Source organism: Lotus japonicus, chromosome 3 (assembly GCF_012489685.1).
Source record: "Lotus japonicus ecotype B-129 chromosome 3, LjGifu_v1.2".
Classification (NCBI taxonomy): domain Eukaryota; kingdom Viridiplantae; phylum Streptophyta; class Magnoliopsida; order Fabales; family Fabaceae; genus Lotus; species Lotus japonicus.
In genome coordinates, this window is record NC_080043.1 from 8,195,742 (window position 1) to 8,219,313 (window position 23,572).

The window sequence follows — 23,572 nt, forward strand, 5'->3', positions numbered from 1 at the left end:
AACAACATCTTTAGACATGACAAAATTTCAATGGGGTGATAAGAAATTCGACCCATTTGATGTTGTCCAATGAAATATTTCTCTACTTATAAACACAATGAATAATATTTTTTATTTCACGCCCTATAATTCCGCTAATATATCATGCGTTAAATACCAATATACCCATGTTCATTCTTGCATGCATGTGTTGCAACTAGTAGACACATGCATGTTTTTCCTTACTAGCAGACAAACTATGTCTTGCTTCATAGCCAGACAAATCTTAATTTAATTTTTTTTCAAATTTCTCTTCAATTTAAGTCTTGTCTATAAATACAACTATAAAATGTTCTCAAGATTCACACTACCACCACTAACCCCTTTGCCTTCAAGCCTTTAATTTGTATCTTTCTTTCTTTGACATACACAACAGTAGCCCTCACTTACATCCTAAAATGGCACAACTAAGTCCAATTATCATTCTAGTTGTGTGTGCTTTCTTCATATTTAGATCAACCATAGCACTAGAGATAACTCTCAATGTTGTCAATTTTGGGGCGAAACCAGATGGTGAAACAGACTCCACAAAAGCATTCCTTAGCGCATGGGCAAGAGCATGCAGCAACACCAGCTACCATTTATGTGCCGCTAGGAAGGTTCTTAGTTGGAAATGCAGTGTTCAAAGGGCAGTGCAGGAACAAGGGCATCACGGTTCGCATTGATGGTGTGCTAGTTGCACCTTCGAACTATGATGTTATTGGAAATGAAGGAAACTGGTTGTTTTTTGATGATGTTGATGGAGTTTCAATTGTTGGTGGTGTGCTTGATGGGCAAGGCACTGGTCTCTGGGATTGTAAGAGGTCTGGTGGAAAGAGTTGCCCAACTGGTGCTACGGTATATCATCATATCATATCTATCACTTATTCATCTTCTCATTATATCTCCATCTAGATATTTACCCCATCTATGTGTCCATTGACATACATGCATGCCTTTTACTCTTGCAATTGGATGAGCTTTATTTAAGGTGTTTTTCTTATATGTATTAATATATAGCATTTTCTTTCTTTCTTCCTTTGGCAATTTGGACTAAATAATTTGGAAAGAACTAGATTTCATATACAAATTATTTGGGTTAGTCATTAAAGTAGCAATTAGCATGGTAGCATATTTATATTATGTTTCATCTGCCTTAAAATCAACAACCTCAATTCTCATATATACGAGTCACCTCTATTCACATATATATATACGAGTCCGTACATCCAATCACTATCAAACATCCATTTTTGTAATGAGATATTTTACCATCATAAATTTCAAAATTTTACTTTCCACTTTAACTTTAACAACAGTGAGTGTTTGGAGTGGTCTCTACTGTTCCGTAGTTATTTATCATTTTCTTAAATCAATGCACAACAAAACTCTTTCAATAAGCTAGGTTTTTTGTTGATTCATGTCATATGGTAGTGAAAACTAATTATTTTCCTTTTCCTTGTTACAGAACTTAAGATTTACCAACTCCAACAATATTGCTATCAATGGGGTGACCTCTCTGAGCAGCCAAATGTTCCACATAGTTATAGACCGATGCCACAATGTCAAAGTACAAGGTGTGAAGGTATCAGCTGCAGGAAACAGTCCAAACACTGATGGCATTCATGTTCAACTCTCATCAAGTGTCACCATCCTCAGCTCCACCATAGCAACAGGTGATGACTGCATCTCAATCGGTCCCGGAACAACTAACTTGTGGATAGAAAACATCGCTTGTGGACCAGGTCATGGAATCAGGTAACCTATATGCAATGTGTTTCTTAGACAATTTAATTAAACGCTTATAGCAATATATAAGTTTTTATTCATAATAACAGCTTAATTATATGTATAATGATACTCAAATTATGTGTTTTTTTTCCTTACATGTGTTCAATTTGTGGCAGTGTTGGAAGTTTGGGGAAGGAAGTTGAAGAGCTTGGTGTGCAAAATGTGACAGTTAAAACAGTTAAATTTACAGGAACTAAAAATGGTGTGCGAATTAAGTCTTGGGGCAGACCTAGTGATGGGTTCGCAAGGGACATCCTTTTCCAACATGTTACCATGCTTAATGTCCAAAATCCCATTGTGATAGACCAAAATTATTGCCCCAATGAGAAGAATTGTCCAGGTCAGGTAAGAAAATTCATCTTCTAGTTTTAGTTAAACTATATATTGTCAATTGTCAACATGAGCTAATTGGATTCTCTTTTTATATTGATGACAAACAAGCAGGTTTCTGGGGTGAAAATTAGCAATGTCATGTACCAAGATATCCATGGAAGTTCTGCTACAGAAGTTGCAGTTAAATTAGATTGTAGTCCGAATAATCCATGCACTGGAATAAGTTTGGAAGATGTGGATCTTACTTTTGAAAACAAACAAGCAGAAGCTTCATGCAATCATGCTGGAGGAGCCACATCTGGTGTAGTTCATCCCAACAATTGTTTCTAGAGGAAACACCATATATAGAAAACATTGTAATAGGATCAGATACAGTAATTAAGCAAGCAAGAGGGAGCACAATATCACTCAAATAACTTTTTGTTATGATTTTGATTTTAACATGTACTATTTCTTCTAATCAATATGATTAAATCCGACAACTTCTCATTAAGTATGTGTAAGTTCTTTTTATTAGCCAAATAATATTAAGTATTTAACAGACTAAAATTAACAAAAATCAGAATATATATCACTACAAAGAGTGATTTAGATTAAAAAAAATTCAGCATTGATCCCGACATAGATGCTAATAAATGTGGGTTACTATAAAGTTTAAAATTATACTTTAGAGTCGCCTAGGCCAAATCTACAACACCTAGAAACTGACGCTATATCATTTGTGAACAAGCGTCACGTGCAACTTTGTGTGATGTTAAAAAGATCGAAGACCTAGCTAGTATTTAGAGTTGGCATAATGCGACGCTAAATTTAAATCATACGCCCTCTCCCTGTGAGTTTTATGGTTCGTATTCCTGATTGAGATCATCTTTGTAGGAATCAGATGAATTAAGTTTTCAAAATAAAAGTGTTATATATCTAATCCTCTGAGCTACAGGCCCCACCGCGTCTCCTTCTAGCTCCCAAATCATAAGTGTCCTGGCTAGCTTCTATGCCAAATGATCAACCCAAAGGCGTTCTACCTCGAATGCACGAGTTAGACGACTGTCTGTGTTAACCTCGAGGGTAAAACTAACAGTTAAGTTTTGCACTAGAGTCTGACATAAACTTTGCACTAGAGTCGACTATTGTCGAGGACTCCTCATCATCTCCAACAATTTGACCAGGTGTTAACAATTAATCTAAAAGAGGAAGGAGATAGAAGGGGCTTCAATGGCCGGAGCCACCATGAAGAGACACTGATTCAGGCTTCCCTTAACATTAGACGAGGCATAGAAAGAAAACCCAAGACCAGGGTCACTCCATGAATGAGGTTTGGAGACACGATGAATAAACTTTCCTTTTTCTTCTTCAGTACTGATTCTTTCACGGATTTCTCAAGTTTGACAATGTTATTGTAATTGTTTTTCTTTGAATTTTGACTTCAATTTCTCTGGATTACCGATGTGGTTTAACGATGTCCATGTGAACTTAATTAAATATCTGAACTTTGAGCGAAATTTAATTTTCGTCCCTCGTCGGAAAATCTTCTTATAAACGCCTTCAAACTGACATTTTTGTTTGGAAACCGTTCTTACTGTCGATTTAGCTCCGGCCGCCGTAGCCAAGTGTCAGTGATGCATATTAGATGGCTCCTTATAAAGTATATTGTGTCATCACTTACGTTATTAAGTTTTGTAGTCATTGTTTATGTCATTGTCTTAGTTTTGTTTGAGGTTTGAACAGGAGCCTTATTTTCTCACTTGTTTTATCGTGTTTAAGTTTGGTCACCTTACCTTTCATAATGGCCACACTTTGAATGTGAAAGCTCTAAAACAGTATGGCACAAATTCTACGAACCTTCGTGATTTTGCTGGGACAAGCAGTATTTTCACAAACTCAACACAACACTTTCACAGTTCACTACAACAAAATTACAACTAATTAAAATTAAAAATATAAAAAAAACACTTAAAGGATGATTTGTTGGCGAATAATATTAAATTTACCATTAATTTTCACCACCTTGTTTAAATGGGAAGAGAAATGATAAAAATATGTGATATAATATGTGACTACTGTAACAGGAAATACAAGAGAAATATGGAATAATAAGTAGAAATGAGATAGGAGAGAAAGTGAAGTGTGAATATATCATTACCGAATACTTGTAATATAATTTATAAGATAAAGACATGTAGAAGTTTTTCTTCGTTGTCGTTCCTTCTATAAATCTGGCTGAAACCTTAATTTTGTTCCAGCACAAGAATCTGCTGAGACAAGATGGCACAAGTGAGGAACAAGCAAGTGGTTCTAAGAGACTATGTCTCTGGTTTTCCTAAAGAATCCGACATGGAAATTGTTGAGAGCACCATAACTCTCAAGCTTCCAGAAGGCTCCAATGAGGTGCTGCTCAAAAATCTCTACTTGTCCTGTGACCCATACATGAGGAATCTCATGAGCTACATTGAAGGCACCAAGGACGAGGGATTTCCTTCCTATACCCCTGGTTCTGTAAGTTGCTTTTGCTCCCTGCCAAAACTGCTTTGATTTTTCATTTGTTTTTACTTCTATTTGAGTAATAATTATGATTTATGAAATCAAATTGGCATGAACTTCCACTCTTCAAGTTATTGAAATAATCAACATCACACAAGAATAGTCATTTTCTATTACTATCATAGCTTCAGTTCTTATAGTTAGCTAATAAAACATAGTTTTGTAACTGATAGGGGGAAACCGACCAACACTACCCGGGAAGGGGTAGGGAGAGAGGGGAGCGGCGAAACTCCGGTGAGGGGGGTGGCGAGATGACGGTCTTGACGATGCTCCGTTGTTCGTCAAGCCCGGGAGGGGTCCCTGCAGCTGCGGCGACACTCCGACGCTCAAGTTAGAACGTGGGTTAATGGAGTGAGAAAATGGGGATAGATGAATGTGTACCTTAAGTTCTCTATGACATGACTTTTATAGAGTTTGGGATTGCACGGTTCGAGGCGGTCATGAGTGCCTAGTTCATCTTCGAGCTCCGTGCCTTTGCCTCGATTGCTGGTCCATAATTACTTAGTTGGCCGGTCGGGGTAGATCGTCCCTAGTCTTGGTCGGGTAAGGAGACAGCGCGGTCGACCCGGGGGTGATCGGTTGGAGCGTCTCCTAGAACAGTAACCATACAATTACATATAAAGTTGAGAAAGAAGAAGTTAAGATGGTGAAATATGATTGGAAGAACCGTATCAATTCCATTCCAAACCACTCAATTGTGAACCAGATTGAGTACCCTTTTTCCAAACTCCTAAACATATAGCATTAGTGTTTTTGAAACCCATTTAGACGGTCCATGCATGTAAATTAAACTCTTTCGAAACTACTGATTATTAAAAATAATAATATAAAATTATTCACATGATCCTTCAACTTAGCGTTTGCGTGGTTGTGCAGCCATTAACAGGATTTGGTGCATCTAAAGTTCTGGAATCTGGACACACAAATTATGAGAAAGGTGATTTAGTATGGGGGTTTACTAAATGGGAAGAGTATAGCTTGGTCGCCTCAACTTCAATACTTTTCAAGATAGAGCACACTGATGTCCCCCTTTCATACTATACTGGAATTCTTGGTATGCTTTTCAATTTGTATTGCTTCTTAAGTTCTTATTGAATGAGGCACTTCATGTCAATATGACCTATTAGCTATAAGCCACTAAGGACTTCTTGCCTGCAAGCTTATTGATGTTAGTTGCATTGTTTTCTTTCATATTATTACGCCTTTTGATACTTGTTAGTTTCTTTGTTGAACACAGGTATGCCAGGAATGACCGCGTATGCTGGTTTCTTTGAAGTAGCCTCTCCTAAAAAAGGAGAGAATGTTTTTGTTTCAGCTGCCTCGGGCGCAGTTGGTCAACTAGTTGGGCAATTTGCTAAACTGACAGGTTGTTATGTTGTTGGAAGTGCTGGAAGCAAAGAGAAGGTATTTCTCTAATTGTTGCTGTTATGTGTGTCTGCATAGCTGATAAAAAGAGAAATTGCATCAACCTTATTTAGTCCACTGCTCAAAATACTACTACTACTTTGAATTTGCCAAATTATATCAAAGAAATTCTTTTGCCTATAGCAAACTTGGATGATATTCAATTATAACTTTTGGGATTTGCCAAATTCCAAATGTCTAATTAAAATACACGAATTTTTTTCCGTTCAAGGGAGCATACAGTTATTTGTGTCAAGTATCAAAAGCTGCACTTTGTAATGCCTATTCTTCAAAAAAGTTGTATTTGCTATATGGTTCTAGATTGCAAATGCAGTCTATGAAGTATTGTGTATCCAACCGCTGCTACCTTCTCCCTCTTTACTCTAAAATAAAGGAAGAAAAACTTAAATTCATGAACAGATTGGTGTCATAAACCAGCAATAGTACTTGTGTTAATCATCTTAATTTTAGAATGAGGTCATCTTGTTGATGAAACGTTTGACAGGCATGAATTCCATTCAGTTTGTACTTGCTCACCAATAAAAATACTAAGTTCTGCTTTCACTAGAATGTATGTATTTTACAACCAGGTGGATCTATTGAAGAATAAACTAGGATTTGATGAAGCTTTTAACTACAAAGAAGAGCCAGACCTCAATGCAACTTTGAAAAGGTCAGCTATTAATAGTTTTTGTGATAGAGAAATTTTAGTTTAATTTGTCTATTTCCAGGAAAGTAAATTAAATTGACACTAGTGACTGATGAATATCAATTTTCAAATCAGGTACTTTCCAGAAGGAATTGACATTTACTTTGAGAATGTTGGGGGCAAGACACTTGATGCTGTACTCCTAAATATGAGAGTCCATGGCCGCATACCTGTCTGCGGAATGATCTCACAGTATAATCTTACTCAACCTGAAGGTGTAACAACTCTAGCTAATCTCATATACAAGCGGATTCGTATGGAAGGTTTTGCTGTATTTGATTTCTATCACCTTTATCCCAAATTCTTGGAGTTTATCCTGCCTCATATCAGAGAAGGGAAGATTGTGTATGTGGAAGACATTGCTGAGGGCTTGGAGAATGGCCCTGCAGCCTTGGTTGGCCTCTATAGTGGTCGCAATGTTGGTAAACAAGTGCTTGTTGTTGCTCGTGAATGAATGCATGTTGTTGTTTTCTTTTTAAGCTTTCCTTTAGTTTTATTGTTGAATATCAGACCCTCTTTTTTTGTAGCCTTTGCAATCATGTTCCTAAGTTGTGGTGTTTATAATAGTCCTGTTAGTGTGGTGATATTTTGGAATAAAACCTTTTTATATGTGCTATGATGTTGTTGCTTCTAAATTTCATGGTATGAGGGGGAGATGATATGAGGAAAGTTAAACTCTCTTATTAATGTTCTTTCTCTATAAAACTGATGGGTCTCTTAAGCGAGAAAAACTAGACATAATATTGTGAACTGTGTCTGATGGAGTGTAGACAGAAAAAAAAAGAGCAAGAATAACATACATAAAATTATTTGGTTCGGTCGATGTGAACTACTCCACGGGCCGTCAGAGAGATTTCTATTTTCACTATACAGAGAACTATATTACAAAGACTTTATACGGTTCGGTCGATGTGACCTACTCCATGGACCGTTACAGAGATTGAATTTGCACAGCTTGGCTCAGGATAGGAATTCCTAGCACATATATATGGTTGTTCTTGAAAGAACCCTAAGACTAAGTAAACGCCTAGCCAATGATAAATAGCATTACATATTGAGAGGGAAAAGGAACAAAGGAACATGAGATGATTTGAGGATTCAATCTCGCTATCACAAAGGTGACATTTGGCTTCTGAGTTATCAGAAATAATACCTCTATGGAAAAGATTTCCCCTTGTTTGAATTTTGTCACATGCTAGCCTCCAAACAAACACGATAACATTAGAAGGAACCAACGAATCCCAAAGGCTAGTAATAAAATGCCAATTTAGCCTTTAATTTTGCTGCAATTAACACATCATTAACATATAACAATGGACAAATCAAGAATCACGCCCATCATTACCTTATGAAAAGAATCCCTCCGGTTATGGCATATAGATTTCTTCTTCTAGGTGCCCATGTAGAAAAGTGGTCTTCACATGAAGTAGCTCAAAATCTAGATAAATGGTACTCACCATGGTTAAAAAGAACTCTATAGCTTTGTTTCACTACTAGTACATATACCCGTGCAATAATGCACGGGTCCTTAGGCATGATTTGGTTATTGTGTATGAATGTGCTAAGTAAAAATAAAATTAAAATTTTGCTAGTACGTAATATTGAATAATTGGGTTACATTACTTTGATTGTAAAGTTTGGATTTTATTTGTGTATCTAGTGTGAATTACGATTTTACCATCTAGCAAATGCACATTTAGTTAATAATCCTTAGATTTTGAGATATCATGAGTAAAGAAAGTCATAGTTTAAGAATCGTGTTCAAAATAAATTGTCAAACATTCATTAGAGTAATAATTTGACTAACCATATTGGGCTATATAATTTTTGACCTATAAGTAGTAAATAAGATATTGCTAATAAAATGAGAAATGGTAAATTGTATTTTTTTTTTGTAAATTAAATCGTAATATATTAGTAAGATTGGATAACACCCCAGGAAGAGTAGTACCATAAGGACAAGGGATATAACCCAGGTGCCCAGTTGCACTGAGAAAAAAAAATACTAAAGGAAACGTTACAAACAATAATAAAAGAAGATCAGAAACAGCATAAAAGTAGCAGGGTCATCGTACTTGGATAATAGAGGTAAGTAGTGGATCGACAGAAACACACAGTTTAGGGGCCAAATAACATCCACTGCAACCAGATAGTTCGGTGAAATCCTTACTAAAACTTGATTTATGTGTTATAATTGGAAACAAAGAATTATTATTTATAATTAACAATCAAACTGAATCATAACTGAAATTGCAACTGAACAATGAGATTGTTATTTTCAACCTAATCAACTCTGATAACATTACACCTTTATATAGGTTCAGATACAGTAGCTTCTCCTAGTAGCTATCTTCACTTAACTAACTATTTACTAACTATTTTACATAGTATACTTTTATACTCCCCTGCAAGCTCAAGTGGGGTGAAGTTCTGAGGCTTCACACACTTGGAGGTTGGATCTAAGAAAAAGAAACTTAGTAGGAGACAAAGCCTTTGTCAGTATATCTGCAAACTCATAGTCAGCTATAACATGACGAAATTGAATTGTTTTGCTGAGAACTTTCTTTCTGACAAAGTAAAGATCCAATTCAAGATTCTTTGTGCGAGCATGTCATACTGGATTATGAGTATGTGCCACTGCACTTTGATTGTCACAGTATATAGTGGGAGGCTTGAACTGCAGATGCAACTCAGTGAAAAGAGAATGTATCCACAGAAGCTCAGTAGTAATTAATGCCATGCTGCGATACTCTGCCTCTTTGTTGGAATTGGAAATAACATGCTGCCATGGGGGAAGAGATAGATTTAACTTCAGTTATTCCAACTTTGGTTAGGAGATCTCTAATAACATAACAAACAAACTGAATCATAACAGAAATTGTAACTGAACAATGAGATTGTTATTTTCAACCTAACCAACTCTGAGAACATTACACCTTTATATAGGTTCAGATACAGTAGCTTCTCCTAGAAGCTATCTGCACTTAACTAACTATTTAATAACTATATTTACTAACTATTTTACATAGTATACTCTTATAATAATTAAAAACAACGGAATTTGTCTAAATTTGAGGAATGCACAACATACAAATACAGTACAATAGTGACTTCATGGTGCAGTAAATGAAGAAATATATATCATTTTGTCTTATACGTTAAATATGATTATTTACTTATTTGATAGCAAAATAGATTTATTGGATATCATACATAACATGAGATCAACACCCTCATGTAAGTAAAAGCAAGTCAACTAAAGAAAAGGTACACCAATACATATGACAATTTCACAAAAGTCTACTGCGCACAAATGAAATAGAACTGTTTAGAAAATATATTTCAGCATATACATTGTAAGAGATAATAAGGTTAAAAAGATAAATAAAAAAACATCCCCTTATATAATGTATACCCATACCCAGTTGGTATTGTCCAATTGTATTGGATTTCAGTCCAAGGTAAAAGACAATGAATTAAAACTCTAAAGAAGTTTGGTAAAATGTTAGCAGGAGTAAGCATTTTAACATCACACATAAGTAAGACTGAAATGTACAAATTTCTCAGTTAATAAAATATTCCACATTTGTAGCATATGTTACAGAATGAGTGATTCCAGGTCCAGCATTTGATGTGTAAATGGTACTTGTAACAACTTGCAAATACTTTCTTGGAAAAGTAAATTTTTTAGGTGATAGTAATGACATCAAAAACTAAATATGGATCAAACTAATACAGGAAAAAATCAGGATCATGCAGATTTAAGTATCTATATAGTTGAATTGACATCAAAATTAAATTTGCAGAAAATAATAATCAAATATAAATGATTTCAATATTTGGAGTAAAAGAGATGTTTAAGCTTACCTCATATATTCTGAAAGACTTCTCTATAAACAACATTATTTGTTGATGTGTTTATTTTGTCTTTATCGTCTAAAATTAGGATTTTTAATCCTTTTCTACTTTTGACTCGTGAAATGGCGACATAGAACTGTCCATGAGTGAAAACTGGTCTAGGTAGGTATAAACCAACATGACTAAGAGATTGTCCTTGACTTTTGTTGATTGTCATTGCAAAACAAAGTGTGAAGGGAAATTGTCTTCTTTGGAATTTGAATGGAAGTCCAGAATCTTGAGGAATTAAGTCCATTCTTGAAATGAAAACCTTTTCCCCTTTGTTTCTGCCAGTTACAACAATGGCACCAATGACATTATCACTCAAATGTTTGACAATTAGTCGGGTTCCATTGCATAAACCTGAGGACTGGTCAATGTTTCTTAGAAGCATGATTGGGACACCAACCTTTAGAACTAAATTGTGATTTGGAAGTCCTGAACATTTGACTTCATTAAGGAATTCTGTGGTTATCCATTTTGCTTCAAAGTTCTTATCTTCATCTGATTTGCAGGATGTATCACAACTAAAATATTGCCTTTTGTTTCCTTCAACTTTGGACAGTATATATTGATTAACTTTTTCAACTGATTCACATGTAGGTGCCAAAATAGCTCTTTGCTCCCAAAAATTATGATTTGACATATTAAGAGCTAAATTAGGATATACAAAATCAATTAGTTGATCCAAAGGATCACCTGAATTGTTAATCAAAAGATCTTTAGGAACTTCAATGTCCATTTCTCCATCGTCGTTCATATCAGAATTACCATTTCCTATCTTCATAATCCAGTCAGAAAAATGCTTGATTTCATTCTGATCTTGATGTTCATTTACACTTTGTAATCTCATATTTTTAGTCAAGGAAAGTACTTTGCAGTGTCTCCATAAATATGATGAGTTTATGGTTGCTGAAACAATATCTTGCCTACTACCTTTTTGGATTACAGGAAGTATTTGGCGAAAGTCTCCTCCCAAGACAACTGTTTTACCTCCAAATGGCCTTTTAGCATTGTCTTTATTTTCCAAAGACATTATATCTCTTAGTGTCCTGTCAAGGGCTTCAAAGCAATATTTGTTCATCATTGGTGTTTCATCCCAAATTATCAAAGAACTTTGGCGTAGCAAGTTTGCCTTCAAACTTCCTTGTTTAATATTACATGTTGAGTTCTCGTTAAGATTCAATGGAAGTGAGAATCTTGAATGTGCAGTCCTACCCCCAGGGAGAAGTAATGATGCAATTCCACTTGAGGCTACATTCAGCACAATTTTTTCTTTTGATCGAAGTCTCGCAGATAAAGTCTTCCAAATGTGTGTTTTGCCTGTCCCACCGTAGCCATAGACAAAGAAAAATGTGCCACAAAAGCTGGATACTGACTTAATTATTTCGTCATAGACATTCCTTTGTTCCAAAGTCAATGAATTAATCAAGTTTTCATGCAATACACGCATCTCTTCTTTGTTGTATGATATTTCTTCAAGTATTAACTGGTTTTCAAAGATGTCGTCATCTGGTGGTTCATAATTAGTGAACCCTGAACAATCTGCCAACCTTCTACCATTTCTCCGCAAAAGTTTGTCAATTTCTTTGAGGCACAATTTTTGTAGATTATCATCTCCAATATGTAGTGCTGTAAGGTAATCAATATTTAAATTAGGAATTTATAAAATTGCAAGTAAAACCATATATGGAGTTCATATTAATTTTAAAATATTACAAATTTGAATGCAAATGAAAAACGTTTTTGGGGATAATGAAATTGAGGTATGCAATTTCATATATAGAATGATATACATGTGTGTACTTGAGGAATGATGTGCATGTAACTCATGGCATGTATTGAAGAGCATGTTATAGTAAAAGAATATGTGTTAGTCTTACCACAATTATGATTTAACTTTCTCAGATTGTATTCAATTCCATCAGCTAGCAGCTTCCAAGTCCTAGACCAAACATGGAGTGGTCTGCTCATAGTGTTTGTAATTAGAAGATAAACAAATAACTTACGGATTTGGTGACCTGATCCTAACTCACTTGTCTCATTGATTGCTGCAATGAACTCTTTATCATCAGCTAGTAAACCTAGTGCTTGACATGCATCTTGAAAAGTTTGTAAGAGTAAACCATTCACTGTCCTTATACTCTCAAAGCTAGTGCACCCTTTCTGAATAGTGAGTAACATCCTCATATAATATAGTTCACCGGTGCCAGGAGGAATATATGTTAGTCTTCCAATTGAATATCCTTGCTCCCTTAAGTGCCAAGTTCTGCTCTGTTTATCATAAACAAACTTGTTAGGAAATTCAGAATAAGTCAAGCTTCTTGCTTCTTGATATCTTCTGTTGGCATCCATCCATGCTATGAACATAGTTCTATCGTCCTTTTTAAGTTCAAAGACTTCATCAATAGGCTGGTAATCTCTAAATATAATGGTTTGTTCATTCTGAAGGTGGAATTTCAATCTTTTAACGGATGGCCACCTTTTATGGATTTTCCAAGTAAAAGTTCGCCATATTGCTTCACATGGTGAAAGGCATCTACAGTCATAGTATTGCTTTATTTCATCCACAACACGTTGAGAACCAGAGGCATTCGCAGAATTTGAAATTTCAGCAGTGACCCTGTCTTGTCCCTTGTTTACATATTTGAACAGATATTTTATGGAGTTTGACTTGTTGCATTATTCCACATTTATGTGTGCCTGATACTTCATCAATAACTATGGGTTATAAGGGACAACATTGCGATTATCAAGTTCAATTCCATTCTTTGAAACTGTTATGTCAGTCTTCCGTCTTCTATAGTTTGGATAACCGTGTTCATCAATTATAGTTTTTGCTGCAAATTTCTTTGGAAAGTACTTACTACACTTGCGATCCTTCATGCAAGCACAATGAGGATTGGATGCACCACAAGGACCATGGATCATGTAAGTAGAAACTAATTCATATAATTTGGGATATAACATAGGATCTGGTAACTCTGCTGATATTATTCCATCAATGTCACTTGGTGTCATTAGCTTATTTTCACCATGTAACCAAAGAAGTATGTGAGCATGTGGAAGACCTCTCTTTTGAAACTCAATAGTGTACATTCCTGTTTTTTAAAAAATAAAGTATTATACCTTTATAATCATATATAAAGCTGAAACATATTCAGAGAAAGATGAGTAAATATTATTAGGTAGGAAAATGAAATATATAATGAAACTCACCAGCATTAATTTGTCCAAATATTTTATTCTTCCTGAAATCAACCATGAGGTTATCAAGTTTCATCTTGAAGACCCGAGAAACTATATCTGGTCGGTCTTCTGAATTCAATTGTCTGGATTGTACAAATTCTTTAATCTCACTCCAATTTGAATTGCAGGTAATTGTGATAAACAGATCAGGAAATCCCATTTTTTTACAAATTGTCATAGCATCCTGACAATTGTTGAACATATATCTGACTCCTCCAGTGAAAGAAGATGGTAGTATGATACGCTGACCTATAGATGCTGGATCTGTATCGCCTCTGTTAATTGCTTCTTTCAAATCATTTAGAACATCAGATCTTATCAGTTTCTGATTAAACCTCAAGAATGAGAGTCTTTGAGATTCTATCATGGTGTAACAATCTACTACAAACTGTTGAAATAGTCTTCCAGCATTGACAATAGTCCCATACTCAACATTTCTTTCTTGAATTCTGAAAGAGATAAATTCTATAAGGGCAACTTTTACTCTTTTTCTGTTTCCATTTGTGTTTCTGATTGGAATGTTATCTTGGAATCCATCTTCGCCATAAGGGAATAATAATGGATATTGTAGTGGAATGAAGGAGATATGTGTTTCTGGGATCCTTGTCAAGCGGCCTGAAATCTTTCTTACAATTATATCTCGTCCTGGATCAACCTCAGCTATATCCCCAACTATTAAAGCTGCAATTTCATTGCATGAAGGTAGGTTATAGGTCCTTGGATCCTTTGACCTACCTCTATATAATCTAAGACAGAAGTCTGATGTTTGGTTATCATTGAAGACGTCTCTAACTCTTCTCCATATTTTTGCAAGCTCATTGTCGTTGTCAATCATGTTCTTTAGATCTTGAATTAATGAGACATCAAATTTGTCATTTGCATTATCTGACCTGCAATATAATTGGATGTAGTTGTGAAATTAGTGAATGACACATATCCATAAAGCTTAAGATGAAAATTTGACTGAAATAATTAAATATGCATGGATTTAACTAACCGAAAATGACACATTCTATTTTCTATTTCATTTTCAGTGTCATAAATGTACAATTGTGCAAATTTTGGTCTTTCACCATTGGATGGTACCAAACTTCCTATACGGTGATAATTCTGTCCACCCAATATGAATTGTGGAGGCGCAGTTCCATTATTAAGAGATGTATCAATCTTTCCACCAATAGAAGTAAATGAGAACATGCTGTTGTAAGCTCTGATATTCTTCTTGAAATTTCTGCTTCTAGGGTCAATGTCATTAATTAAATCATATAGAAGCTTGGGAGGTTTTTTTTGTAATGGAAGCTGCACCTTTCCTTTCATACAACATATAGAGAAATCAGGATTTCTACTATTTTTGGACTTGTCAGACCTCTCTTCATACCAGACAGATGCATAACAGTAGGTGCAGTTGTATGATGGTTTTCCAAGGCAGAAGATTGCTGGCAATATTAGGATTGCAAAAACATAATCTTGTTAATTTGGACATATAAATTTAATATTTGCTAATTAATATAATGTTAACTCAATTAAATAATAATATAGGTCTATTAATAGTGTACCTTCATTTTCACCTTTACTGTGTAAATATGATTCATTCGGGCTATGAATATTTTGATGTGAAGCTTTGTTTCTTTCAAAATGAATTCCATCACAGATAGTGTTTGATGAACTTTGTGTGAATTGTATTGGTTGTAAATGGAATGAATGGATTCCATCACAAGTAGTGTTGGATGAACTTGGCACAGATTCTAATGCTTGTAAACAGAATGCAGGGGGTCTTATGTGCAACGAATCTGATACATTTTCCTTAGATTTGTCTAGATTTTTAAACTGTGTTAGTTTGTGTTTATATACCTGCATAGTAATCATGAGTGGTGATCTTTAATTTTTGATGTTAAGTATGATCTAACCTGAAACTGTTGCTTTCTTTGAAGTTCTCCTTGTTTTCAATGTCGTCTTCCTTCGACATCTTGCTTGTTTAGCTAAGTTTAGAACAGACTGTTGTGAGGTTCCTTCATTTGGATTGTCATCGGTTTCAACTGATCATTGCATTAAATATATGAATATGAAAGCATCATAGAAAAAAATATGATATCTTTTAATCCACATCAATTATAATTTAAGAAAAGTTTCAAATAACATATTTACATGTAAAGTTTATTTAAATATTACATTTTAATTTACCTTTGTTTTTTGGTTTCTTCTTAGTGATGATAATTGTTTCTGAGTCAATGCTTGTTTGTGTATGTGTGCTGTCTTGTAGATGACCTGAAAGAACAATTAAAAAAAATCAATAATACGTTGGTTAGTATAATTATCATTAAGTAATTAGTTATATCATAACGGTCTTTTGTTAAATTTTGAGATGTAGTAAGTGTTGATAATAATACATGAGTAAAATCGAACCTCTTATTGGTTGCACATTCTTTTCACTCTCTATGTTACAGTGTAAGCCTTGAATTATAGAGTCTTGTTTACCTCGTTTTCTTTTATTATAGTTTGGATTGCCTGAATGATTGACTACAGATTCAGATTCATTTGGTCTGGCAGTGTTAGTTTTATCAATTTGAGATCCTGTGTCAAGGTTAAGCAGGAAAAAAATTAGTACAATTTAGTACATGATTCTGTTACATGTGTGGACATAACAATGACACAATTAGTTTTCATTAGAATTTGCATTAAATTTTATGTTTAATGATAATATTCTCTTTTTTACTTATGATTTTTTTTAGAAAAGAATGATATTAGTACCTGTGGTATTTGGTGTGCGTTTGGACTTTAAATTTGCTGTCCTCCTCATTCTTGCAGCCCTATAGACTTCAAGTTTTGCATTTTGTGCATTTGAATTTGAATTGGTGGGGTTACTGATATGAGTGGATGAAAGCATAGGAGTTTGGTTTGGTGGTATAGATTTATGCTGATTATCCAACACGAGCCAGCCTACTAAATTGAATTTAATGACAATGGTTTGTAGGAACTGTTTGTAATATGAATAAGTGTAATGAATATAATTTAATCTGTGAAAAACATACCTGAATGGGAGTTAATAGTCTGGTAATTTGTGTTATTGCTTTTATTGGAGTATTTGAACATTCTTCTTGGACCATTGTTTTCATCTGCGTGAGTATGACATTTCATATATTCAGAATACAAAATTTAACAAAATAAATTATACCAAATATGTATTGTTGTTTGGAAAAGAATAATGGCTTTAATTGGGCATACCTGGAGATGAATGTGCAAGTTTGTCATGAGAAGGGTGATGTGGTTTTTTCCTTTTAAAGTGTGAACTTGATGTGGAAGAACAACCAGTTTCCATATTATTTTAGTTGCATTTGAGGGATCTTCGTATGTTATATGTAATTTGATTTAGATGATTCAGACATAAGGGAAACAAATTTTTGAGAGAATGGAGTTCATTGAATGATAGAACAAAGGCATGGATTAATTGTTTAGGAAGAGGGAACATAGTTCATTGTTTTTGTGTCTTTAAGTGTTTTAAAATTTGAATGTTGAAAACCAGTTTTGTTATGAATTAGTTATCACAAGGAAGGAATGTGATAACTGTTTAATTTATGGAGTAATGTAAAATTCAATTTATATAATAGATTGTTAATATAATTTCTAAAAAAAAAAATACCAAGTTAGTTGTGTTGTTGTTTAATTAGTATATTTTATTTTTCATTAATATGATTGTTGTTAATTTTTTTTATTCATACTAAGTTCTAAAACAGACCTTGATGCAGGAAGTCAACCCTTCTGAGAGATAGTCTGTGACATGGTGCTAGAGCAGGCAGCGTGATGATGAAAATAGGGGGATGCACATCAAATTGTATATGATGGTTCTTTCCTTTTGATAGAGGGATTCTCAAGAAAATTTGCTTTCATGCCAGATCCGAATTGATGGTGCTTGGAGTTTTGTAGAGGAGTCCATGAAGATGCAGTCAAATCCATGATGCCACCATCAACCCGATTGCTGATGTTGTTGTTTCTTCCTTTGTTTTGTTCTATCTGGTCTCTCTGCCTTTGCAGATCAGCACAAGCCCTCATCGAACCATTTTGCTTCTTCTCCATCTGTTGATGCCTTAACATCTTAACTGTACAAAAAAGAACGAAATTGACCACCGGTCAACATAAATAGAGTGAAATAAAATCAATGATTATTATCAATGTTCTTGATTGTTTGATTATTCTTACCTATTGAATCTGCAATTGGTGCTGAGTAAGCCCAGTTTGTTGCTGCTTAGATTAAAATCTAAGACCATGTGATGACATAGATGAAGTACCCCATAATGATATATCAGATTTTCTATTCAGAAATTGATGAAGAGTTTATTAGTAGCAATGAAATAGGCAGATGGGATGATGATGTTGTGGTGGAGGATGTGGTATTTCATTGGTAAATCCTTTGTTTGTCAGAGAGAGTTGAATTTTGTTTGATTGGATTATGAGATTTAAAGATATATTAAAATAAGATTTTTTTTTTGTTTTTTTTTAAGAAAGATGGAAGACCGTAAACAAACAAAAAAAGTTGAATACTATGATTTTTTTTCAAGGTAAGATTGTTTTTTTTTTTGAAAATAGATGGTTGTTATTCAAACAATCGTATTATTCAATTTTCAATATTATCATAATAGATAAGTTGTGGTTTTGAATTAGTAGATATTAATTTTTTTTTATTTTTTTTAACTCTTGGGATATATTTTATTTTGGTTAATGTATAATAGGTGAGGTTTCAAAACGGTCCATAGTTGGAGTAAATTTTTGATTTAGTCTATAGTATTTGTAAATTAATTAATTTTTAAAGTTATGATGTATACACTTATCTGCATTTATTTCCTACCTTCATTTTTACTTATTTCTCTTTTTTTCTAACAATCAAATTACCTATGTTTTTTTTTATTTATATTTGTCTTCTTCATATCTCTCTCTTTTTATACATTTCCACACCTTATCTTTTAGGTGTAAAGATATAATTATGCATTAATTTTAGGATTTGTCGTAAGTGGTGGTATCCATTTGGATTTGCCAGAGTGAAATGATAGGGATTTAGGTTAAAAGTATTTTTTTTTGAATTCTTTTTCCAATTTTCACATCGTAATTAACTTCAATAACACTTAATTAAATTAACCTAACACAGGTTAAAGGGTGCGAGGGCATGTGTCCTCATTTGATTTTTGAAAAAAAATCATTAGTGAAAAAATTGATTAGTAAATGTATGTATTTTTCAATGGTATTTTTCGTTAAAATTTGCACCCACTTGTTTGTCATATTACTAAATGCTCTCACTTGAGTGTAAAATATGTGGTTTTTTATGGCTCCTTTTATTAAAATTTATCAATTGTGTCTCCTTAGGTTAAAAAATGCTTTAACTTCCAATAATAAATGTTAATATTTTTTACGAATTTATGTATATATTGCCCTCACAATATCCTATTTTTAGATATGTTTCTGACCTAACTTAACACTAAATAAGTTTTAAACTGAACTAAATACACCCAAAACGCTCCCCTAATTACTTATTCTATTAAGAACTCCGAAAATGATTGTTACTTGTATCTTTTAAAAGATAGTTTTTTCAAAAAAAAAAAAAACTTTTAAAAGATAGTGCTCGTTCAAAGAAATCTGTTAAAAGATAGTGTTTCTTAAATAATTTTAGCACATATAGAGATTATATGAATTAAATATTGGTGGGGACATTGAGATGTATAATGATAAAGAGAAATCATAACATAATATATGTAATTAAAATATATATGGGTACAAATTTTTTTTTTTTTTTTTTGTAAAATATATAACTGACAATGAAATATAAACATAGAAGTACTAATAATTGGTTATTTTCTTCCGGGCCCAATATCTTTGGAAACATCATTAGATCTTATCCTTTTTTATCTTTTTAATGAGTTTGTTTTTTGAAACATCAGATATTTCTCTATCATCACTCCAACGGTTGACTTTTAATTAAATTGGTGAATCTTTGGGTTTTGCTTTGATGGTATGAAAGAGGAGAAGAATAAGATTAGGAACCGAGTGAGTGAGGGGGATGAAATGGGATAAGAATGTGATGAAGTGAAAATGTGTTGAATTGATTAAGGCCTTGTTTAGGTAAACAACTTAATTAAGGCGTTATTCATAAACTTTCCATATAAGCTATTTTAAAAAGTTTATTGATAAAAAATTTTAAACAACTATAAGCAACATTTCTTTTTTATAAACTTTCCCCTTTATTAATTTTTTTTTTGAAATAGTCGGACTTTACCCTAATTTTTAATGGTGAAGACCATTTTCTAACTAACCCAAACCTTTTTTTTTGACCGAAATCTAAGTTGACCTTTAAATTAACATATAATTTATTTTTAAATATTAGTTTATTGTTAATTTATGTTTAAAAAATATATTGAAAAAATAATGTTGGGTATGCAAATATTAATTTTTGTGTGTGCTAAAAATAAGTATCATTATTTGTTGTTAATTTTTTTTGAAATTTTACTCGTATGTGGAAATCTACATTGTTTATTTTAATTTTGAATATTCATTTTTTGCTGTTTATTTAGTTTAAATTTTGAAATTTAGATTGGTGAAAACTCGTATCAATAAAAAGTCTACCTCATCTATTTATAAAAAAAGTATAATATTTTTTTTTGAATTTTCTATAGATTAACTGAAAGATATTTGGATAACCATTTACTTTTAAGTTATAACTTTTATAAGATATAGTGAAAACATAAACATGATAATAAATTGGAGGGGACACGTAACAATATATTGGTGGGGGGCATAACAGATATATAACAATAAAGATTCCAAATAATAAAATAATACATATTTAATCAAAATATAATTAAAACATTATAAACACATTAAGTAAGTATGTTTGAAGTATTTTTAAAACATACAATTGGCAATAAAATATAAACGTAGAAGCACAAATAAATGGTTATTTTATCATGTTCCAGATATTTAGAAATGACATTAGATCTTCTCTTTTTTGATTTTCTGGATGATTTTGTTGTTAGGAACATCAGATGCTTCTCCATCAGCAGTACCCTTTTTGCGGGTATAAGTCTTCTTGAAAGGAGCTTTCTTAGTTACACTTGGGCTGTGATATTTTCTCTTTTGTTTAACTTCTTCAGACTTAAGCTCGTCATCAATTGAAGCAGTAAAATCAGTCATCAAATCCTGAAATATTGAAAGATCATATTACTTAAATAAGAATTATTCAAAGTTATAAATTTCAAAGTCATGTTATATACCTTTGAGTTCATTTTTGCAATTTCAGTTTTTTGTGGATTTGTTTTGATGACTTCTGGGAATGATTCGTCAACCTCCTAATGAGAAATATTCTAATAAGTTTAATGTTTGTTTTGATATTAAATTATAAATTAGTATATAACATGTAGACATAGATAAATTACCAAATTTTTTGGACTCAAGAGTTCAGTGAACTTTTTGATGATTGAAGCATCATCTGTAAGTCTGTAAGTCTGTTAACACGATAGCATGCTTCATACTTAGAGTTTTTTTCTTTTTTTATCTCAACCTTGAATAAGAATGTCTTATCCACCAATTCAAGCAGTTGTGCCGGAGGAATGTGCAAGGTATTGTTCTGAAAAAAAAAATTAATTTCATATTTGTTAGTAATTTTTAATATTATAATGAATTTAATTTAAAGAATAATATGATTTTTAATTGCATTAGTATTGTAATTATACCTTATCAAGTATGTCAATGAACTCAGAACATGTTCTGTTTAATATCAGAGATCCCTCTTCATCAAATATAACCAAGGATACAAAGTCACTTTCATCAGTAGCCCGGATCTTTATTCGGTATCTAGGTTGAGATTAATTTATATGTTAGATGTGATGTGACTAAACAGTAATGTCAAATGTAACAACATGTATTGAAGGTTAGAATTTTTTCAAGATTCAGTGTACAAAAATTTTAGTTAATGAAAAATACCTTGGGATTGCTGTCAAAAGGTGGTGTTTGCAACTTTCACAATAGTACAACTTGCTCCGTTGAATAAGTGACCGATTGCATTTGCACGCAGGATACCACCAATCATCAGAGTCTTCAATGTGTTTAATGGTGGCCTTAATCACTACATACTTTTCCGGTTGATAATTTGACTCCAATTATTAGATTTTAATTAATGTGTTAAAAAACAGATTGTTGAAAATATTGATAAGAAAATCAAATCATATTAATGTTTTATAAATAGATACATACATGTTCACAATCCTGAAGTTGCTCAATTAACATTCTTTTGTTTTTATGAAGAAAATCTTCCTCAGCAGATGTCTGTGCATAGTTAGATTTTTGGGATAGGCTGTGAGTTTTGACCTGATTTTCATTTTTGCTTGCATAAAAGAAAAAGAATTAATTAGATTATTTTGAAAACTAAGATTTACTTTTATAATCAATTTTTTGTACTAACTTAATTTAACAGTTATGTATCATACCAATTTCTTAACTCATTCACTTCTGGAATTTCTGGATTGAAGAACAGTTTTGTGGAGTACATGGAGTTTTGCAATTGAGTTTTTCCTAAGCAAACATGTTGAATAAACATGATTATGAAACAAAATTTAGGCGTAGATGTAAATAGATGTTAAGTATGAGATTTTTTAATACCTCTAAAAGTTTTAACCCTTGCATATTGTACCACCAGAACATTGTTTTTAGATGCATCATTATCAAAGTATGAATTGAATTCATCGACATAGTGACCAAATAGAGTAAAATCAAACTTTTTCTGTACCATGTGTTAATCAGAGTTATGATTTGTATATTGAACATTTTGTATAATAAAAGCACTAATCGGAAAACTAAGATAGAACTTACCCGTCAATAAGAAGATCAATTACCATCCTTTTGCATTTGTCTCCATTTTTTTCGAATTCAATAACAGGATAACAGCCAACAATTATTCCAATGATATCTACAGAGTTTAGTAAGATAATAGTTAACAGCCAACAATTATTTGTTAGCAGAAGACAAATAAAGTTAAGGCTAAAAAACACTTTTGACCCCTGATGTTTTAAGTTTGTGCAAATTCTGCCCCTACCCTATTTTTGTCGATGTTTCTACCCCTCATGTTTTCAAATAGTGCACCGTCTACCCCTCCGTCAGTCAGACGTTAAAAAATTAACGGAATAAGCTGATTTGACTTTTTTTAAATATTTTTTTGACCTGCCACGTGGAAATCATAAGTGAAATTGGAAAAAAAGGGGCATGGGAGATTCAAACTCAAGACCTGTAAGTAGCAAAACATGCATTTAACCAGTTCAGTTACATACATAATTGATATATACATCAAGCAAATTTAATTTATATCATTTCCTTGATCATCATCAACTTCATATACTCCTCTTCATCTCTCCAATCCACTCATGAACCTCTCCTGAGAAAGCCTGACTGACGGAGGGGTAGAGGGTGCACTGTTTGAAAACATGAGGGGTAGAAACGTCGACAAAAATAGAGTAGGGGCAGAATTTGCACAAACTTGAAACATCAGGGGGCAAAAATGCTTTTTAGCCTAAAGTTAAATATGAAAAATTTAAGAAGGTTAAAAACAATAGCACGTTGTGAAGAATAGTCACCAATTAGATTGTTGTAGTTAAAGTTTGG

At 33.0% G+C, this 23,572-nt stretch overlaps 2 protein-coding genes, 1 long non-coding RNA gene and 1 pseudogene across 4 annotated transcripts; 2 read left to right on the top strand and 2 right to left on the bottom strand.

The window, feature by feature from the left end:
- The first annotated feature begins 437 nt into the window (after window positions 1–437).
- LOC130743533 (polygalacturonase-like) lies at window positions 438–2,472 on the top strand. The gene is given in 5 exon segments (XM_057595781.1): window positions 438–601; window positions 603–876; window positions 1,487–1,776; window positions 1,926–2,154; window positions 2,254–2,472. Coding segments are annotated over 5 exon segments (1,176 nt in total).
- A 1,868-nt stretch (window positions 2,473–4,340) lies between these two features.
- On the top strand, window positions 4,341–7,409 carry LOC130747948 (2-alkenal reductase (NADP(+)-dependent)-like). 2 transcript variants are annotated; one of them, XM_057601011.1, is made up of 6 exons: window positions 4,496–4,635; window positions 4,854–5,461; window positions 5,557–5,734; window positions 5,918–6,084; window positions 6,675–6,757; window positions 6,869–7,409. In XM_057601011.1, exons 2-6 carry the CDS (start codon window positions 5,456–5,458, stop codon window positions 7,245–7,247), a joined length of 813 nt encoding a protein of 270 aa, XP_057456994.1. In that variant the 5' UTR covers window positions 4,496–4,635; window positions 4,854–5,455; the 3' UTR covers window positions 7,248–7,409. The 2 variants fall into 2 exon arrangements, with proteins under 2 accessions (XP_057456993.1, XP_057456994.1); XM_057601010.1 differs by lacking the exon at window positions 4,854–5,461 and having other exon boundaries at window positions 4,341–4,635.
- A 3,252-nt stretch (window positions 7,410–10,661) lies between these two features.
- LOC130743534 (uncharacterized) lies at window positions 10,662–17,255 on the bottom strand (annotated as a pseudogene).
- A 4,177-nt stretch (window positions 17,256–21,432) lies between these two features.
- LOC130742773 (uncharacterized) lies at window positions 21,433–22,040 on the bottom strand. The gene is made up of 3 exons (XR_009021267.1): window positions 21,902–22,040; window positions 21,652–21,772; window positions 21,433–21,545 (listed from the first exon to the last, which is right to left on the bottom strand). It is a non-coding gene; the product is annotated as an uncharacterized LOC130742773 (long non-coding RNA).
- Between the last annotated feature and the right edge of the window lie 1,532 nt (window positions 22,041–23,572).

Coding starts and splice junctions, on each gene's coding strand:
- LOC130747948 (XM_057601010.1), top strand. CDS start 4,405: ATGGCACAAGTGAGGAACAAGCAAGTGGTTCTAAGAGACTATGTCTCT. Junction 4,636..5,556: donor CTTCCTATACCCCTGGTTCT/GTAAGTTGCTTT, acceptor GTGGTTGTGCAG/CCATTAACAGGATTTGGTGC. Junction 6,758..6,868: donor CTCAATGCAACTTTGAAAAG/GTCAGCTATTAA, acceptor TTTTCAAATCAG/GTACTTTCCAGAAGGAATTG.